Below are 3847 nucleotides of genomic sequence, written 5' to 3' on the forward strand. Positions count from 1 at the left end.
CTGCTGCATCGACGATCGTTGGCTCTGAGAAGGACTTGATGGAGTCTGAGGGCCGCAGAGTGTCTCCGACTGTCTCCTCTGCTGCTGTCTCCTCTGCTGCTGTCTCCTCTGCTGCTGTCTCCTCTCGCTGCCCCTGGCCCCCCTGGCTGTCTCCCCAGTGCCTCAGCCTCCCCCTGAAGTGTGCTGCATGCAGGGGGGTTGTCTCTCTGCGGCGGCCGGGGTCGCAGCAAGACAGCCTGGATATGCAGCAGGCTCTGTCTCTGTCCCTTTGTCTTACTCTCTCCCCTTCATTGTATCTGTCTCTGTTTCTGTCTCTGTCTCCTCTTTCTCTTTCCCTGTCTCTGTTTCTGTCTCTTTCTCTTTCTCTGAATTTGTCTGTGTCTCTGCCTCTGTCTCTAACTCTGTCTCTGTCTCCGCCTGGATCGCTATCTCTGTGTCTGTCTCTGTTTTTGTTTCTGTCTCTGTTTCTGTCTCTGTCTCGGTTTCTGCTTCTGTCTCTGTCTCCTCCATAGTACTGCTGCACCTTAGCAGCAGCACCACACTGGCTGCTGTCGCTGTCTCCTTCTGCTGCAGTGTCTTCTCTTCTGTCTCTCTTTCTGTCTCTGTCTCTCTCAAGGCTCAGAGCCATTGAGGTGTCTCCCCATTCCTCATCTCCACGCAAACCATCACCTGAAGAAAGCTTATAACCTGCTGCTGCTGCTGCTGCTGCAGCAGCTGCTGCTGCTGCTGCTGCTTCAGCTTCTCCGTTGCTGCTGTGTCTCCTGTGGCGTCTCTGTCTCTCCTCACCGAGGGTCATGGGACTTCGAGGCAGCCGCCGAGCTGCTATTGTTTCTGGCCTTTCTGTTTGGCTGCTTCTTGCTGCTGCTGCTGCTGCTGCTGCTGCTGCTGCTGCACTTGTCTCTCGCGGATATCGCTCTTGCTGCTGTTGGTACTCGTGCCACTGCTGCCGGAGTTGGTGGTGGTGGTGCTGCTGCTGCTGTTGCTGCGGGTAAGAAGACGATGACTGTTCCTCCCACCATGCAGCAGCCGAGCTCACCTCCTGCTGCTGCATTTCCTGCTGCTGCAGCCACCTCTGCTGCAGCAGCTGTTGCTGCTGTTGCTGCACTGGCACTGCCCCAATACAGTCCTGCGGGTGCGCACGCTTACAGAGAAAACTGTTTTCCTTTGTTTGCTGCAAGGAGAAGACGCAGTGAGCAGCAGCAGCAGCAGAAGCAGCAGCAGCAGAAGCAGCAGCACGGGCAGCAGCAGCAGCAGCAACGGCATCCTGAGGGATACACGCCGAAGATGTCGCCTTAGTTTGGCTTTAGCACCAGCAAAGAGCAAACATCGTACCAGCAGCAGCAGCAGTAGCAACAGCATGGGCAACAGCAGCAGCAGCAGCAGCAGCAGCAGCAGACACTGCGTTGATACAGGCTTCTGGTGTACGTACAGTGAAGGTGGCGGCGCGGCTGAGGGGCCGATGCAGGGGAGGTAGGAGCGGTGCCTCGACGAATGCTGCTGCTGCTGCAGCAGCTGTTGCGTCTTCTCCTTCTGAAAACAACAAACCCTAAACCCTAAACCTTAAACCCTAAACTCTAAACCCTAAACCTTAAACCTTAAACCCTAAACCCTAAACCCTAAACCTTAAAACCTTTAGACCCTAGACTAGATCCTAGACCCTAAACCCTAAACCCTAAACCCTAAACCCTTTTTCTTGTGAGGCTGGAGCGAACCCGCTGTCTCTGCGTCTCTGTGCAGCGGGACCCCGCACAGGGTCTCCTTGGAGAAGAGGGAGGGGGCGAAGGTTTGCTGCTCCTCGTCAGCAGCAGCAACAGACGCAGTTGCTTCTCTGCTGCCAGCAACAGCAGCAGGCGACTCGCGCCCAGCAGCAGCAGCAGCAGCAGCAACAGGCAGCCCATGTTGCGTCCTGCGTAGTTCAGGCATCCTCTGCTTAACTTGCTGCTGCTGCTGCTGCTGCTGCTGCTGCTTCTGCTGCTGGCAACTGGGCGAGCTCGCTGCGGATGCTGCAGCTTTCGCTAGAGGCCAAGAAGGGAAGCTGTAGTTGCGGTGTCTCTTAACAATGACTGTATGAGTTCTTGGCAGCCCTTCATGCTGCTCTTGCTGCTGCTGCTGCTGCTGCTGCTGCTGCTGCAGTAGTTGCTGCTCTTCTTGCTGCTGCTCCAGCAGCTCCTGCCCTGAGAGCTCCTTAACAAATGCCAGCTGAGGGGCATTGAGATCCGGGGAAGCGGAAACTCGCAACTTCTGTGCTGCTGCTGTTGCTGCTGCTGATGCAGCAGCAGCTGCTGCTGCCAACGCCTCCCGCTGGTGCTGCAGCTTCTGCTGCAGCTGCTGCCACGTATCGCCTCTATCCACTTCTGCTGCTGCTGCTGCTGCCAGGGGACCCTGCAAGCCTGCTGCGTAGAGCCCCCCCGGTAGCTGCGGCCGACAGAGGCCATCCCCCCTGGTGGGTGCTGGAGCAGCAGCAGCAGAGATACTGGAGCTACAAGGTGTATGCTGAGGCCGCAGCAGCAGTAGCTGCTGCTGCTGCTGTTGCTGCTGCTGCTGCTGCATTTGCTGCTGCTGCTGTTGCTGCTGCTGCGAACGCAGACTAAAACTCAAGGCTGCTGCTGCCACGGCTTCTGCCGCTACTGCTGCTGCCTTCTCCGCATCGGATGCAACCAAAGAGCCGAGGCCGTTGGCTGCGCTGCTGCTGGTCCATTTGCTGTTGCTGCTGCTGTTGCTGCTGCTGCTGCTGCTGCTGCTGCTGTTCTTGCTGCTGCAGTCTGGGAAACTTATGAGGGAAGAAGGAGACCTTCTCTCCATGCTTAGACCCAGAGAGAAGGTGCTCTGTGCTGCAGCCCATTCAGGTGTATAGGCACCTCCAGCAAAGAAGACATCGTCGTTGGTGCCTCTGAGTTCGGCAGATGCTGCTGATCGTGTCTGCTCTCCTGCTGCTGCTGCTGCTGCTGCTGCTGCTGCTGCTGCAGCTTCTCTCTGTAAGGATGCCTTTTTTGTTAGTTGCAGCGTCCCGCTCTCTTCTGCATCAGCAGAAGATATCAACAGCGAACTTGTGCGATTCAGAGAGGTTTCAGGACCTGCTGCTGCTCGCTGCACCTGCTGCTGCTGCTGCTGCTGCTGCTGCTGCTGCTCCAGCTGATGCTGCTGCTGCTGCTGATGATGCAGCGCAGCAGAGTGCTGCTTCCCGCTGCGGCCTAAGCACCTGCAGCAGGGAATTACCCGGCCTGCCAGGCCATTGCAGAAGTGCAAGCATGAGCGTCGGTGCTGCTGTTGCTGCTGCTGCTGCTGCTGCTGTTGCAGATGCTGTTGCTCCTGCAGATGCTGCTGTTGCTGCGGATGTTGCTGCTGCTGCAGGTGCTGCTGCTGCTGCTGTTGCTGCCAACGGTTGCCCCGGCAGCACGCTGCCATTATAGTGCTGCCGAGCAGCTGCTGCGGTAAGTAGACAAAGGTAGGAAGGCTGCAGCAATATTAAGGAGACTGAAGTTGCCCCCGAACGCCTCCACGCTGCTGCTGCTGCAGCAGCAACAGCAGCCACAACAGCAACAGCAGCAGCAGGGAAGAAGAGCCCGCCGCTCTATTCTTTTTGCGTTCCAAAGTTATTTCGTGTTGTATGTCCTCGTATTATCTGCTGCTTTAAGCATTGCTGCAGTTGCTGCTGCTGCTGTTGCTTGTGCTGTTGCTGCTGCTACAGCTGTTGCTGTTGCTGCTGAGATGAGTGCTCGGGGCGAGGGGAGTGTAGCGGCCAATAGGCAGTTCTAAGGGGCAGGCCTACTAGCTGCTGCAGCAGGCTGTGTTGCATCTGCCCTAGGCTGCAGCAGCTTTTCTCTAGGAAGGCAGGGTGCTGTCGGTT

The 3847-nt window shown here is 57.2% G+C and overlaps 1 protein-coding gene across 1 annotated transcript in view; it reads right to left on the reverse strand.

Moving 5' to 3' along the window:
- The window catches only part of EMH_0012140 (uncharacterized protein), a gene marked incomplete at both ends in the record, with an annotated part of 7672 nt that extends 4267 nt beyond the window's left edge, over nt 1–3405 (reverse strand). Inside the window, 3 exon segments of the mRNA XM_013495047.1 lie at nt 36–1264; nt 1430–1530; nt 1713–3405. Coding sequence (XP_013350501.1) covers nt 36–1264; nt 1430–1530; nt 1713–3405 — 3023 coding nt within the window.
- Between the last annotated feature and the right edge of the window lie 442 nt (nt 3406–3847).

The sequence above is a fragment of the Eimeria mitis genome, genomic scaffold, assembly GCF_000499745.2.
Source record: "Eimeria mitis Houghton genomic scaffold, Emh_scaff14, whole genome shotgun sequence".
NCBI lineage: Eukaryota > Apicomplexa > Conoidasida > Eucoccidiorida > Eimeriidae > Eimeria > Eimeria mitis.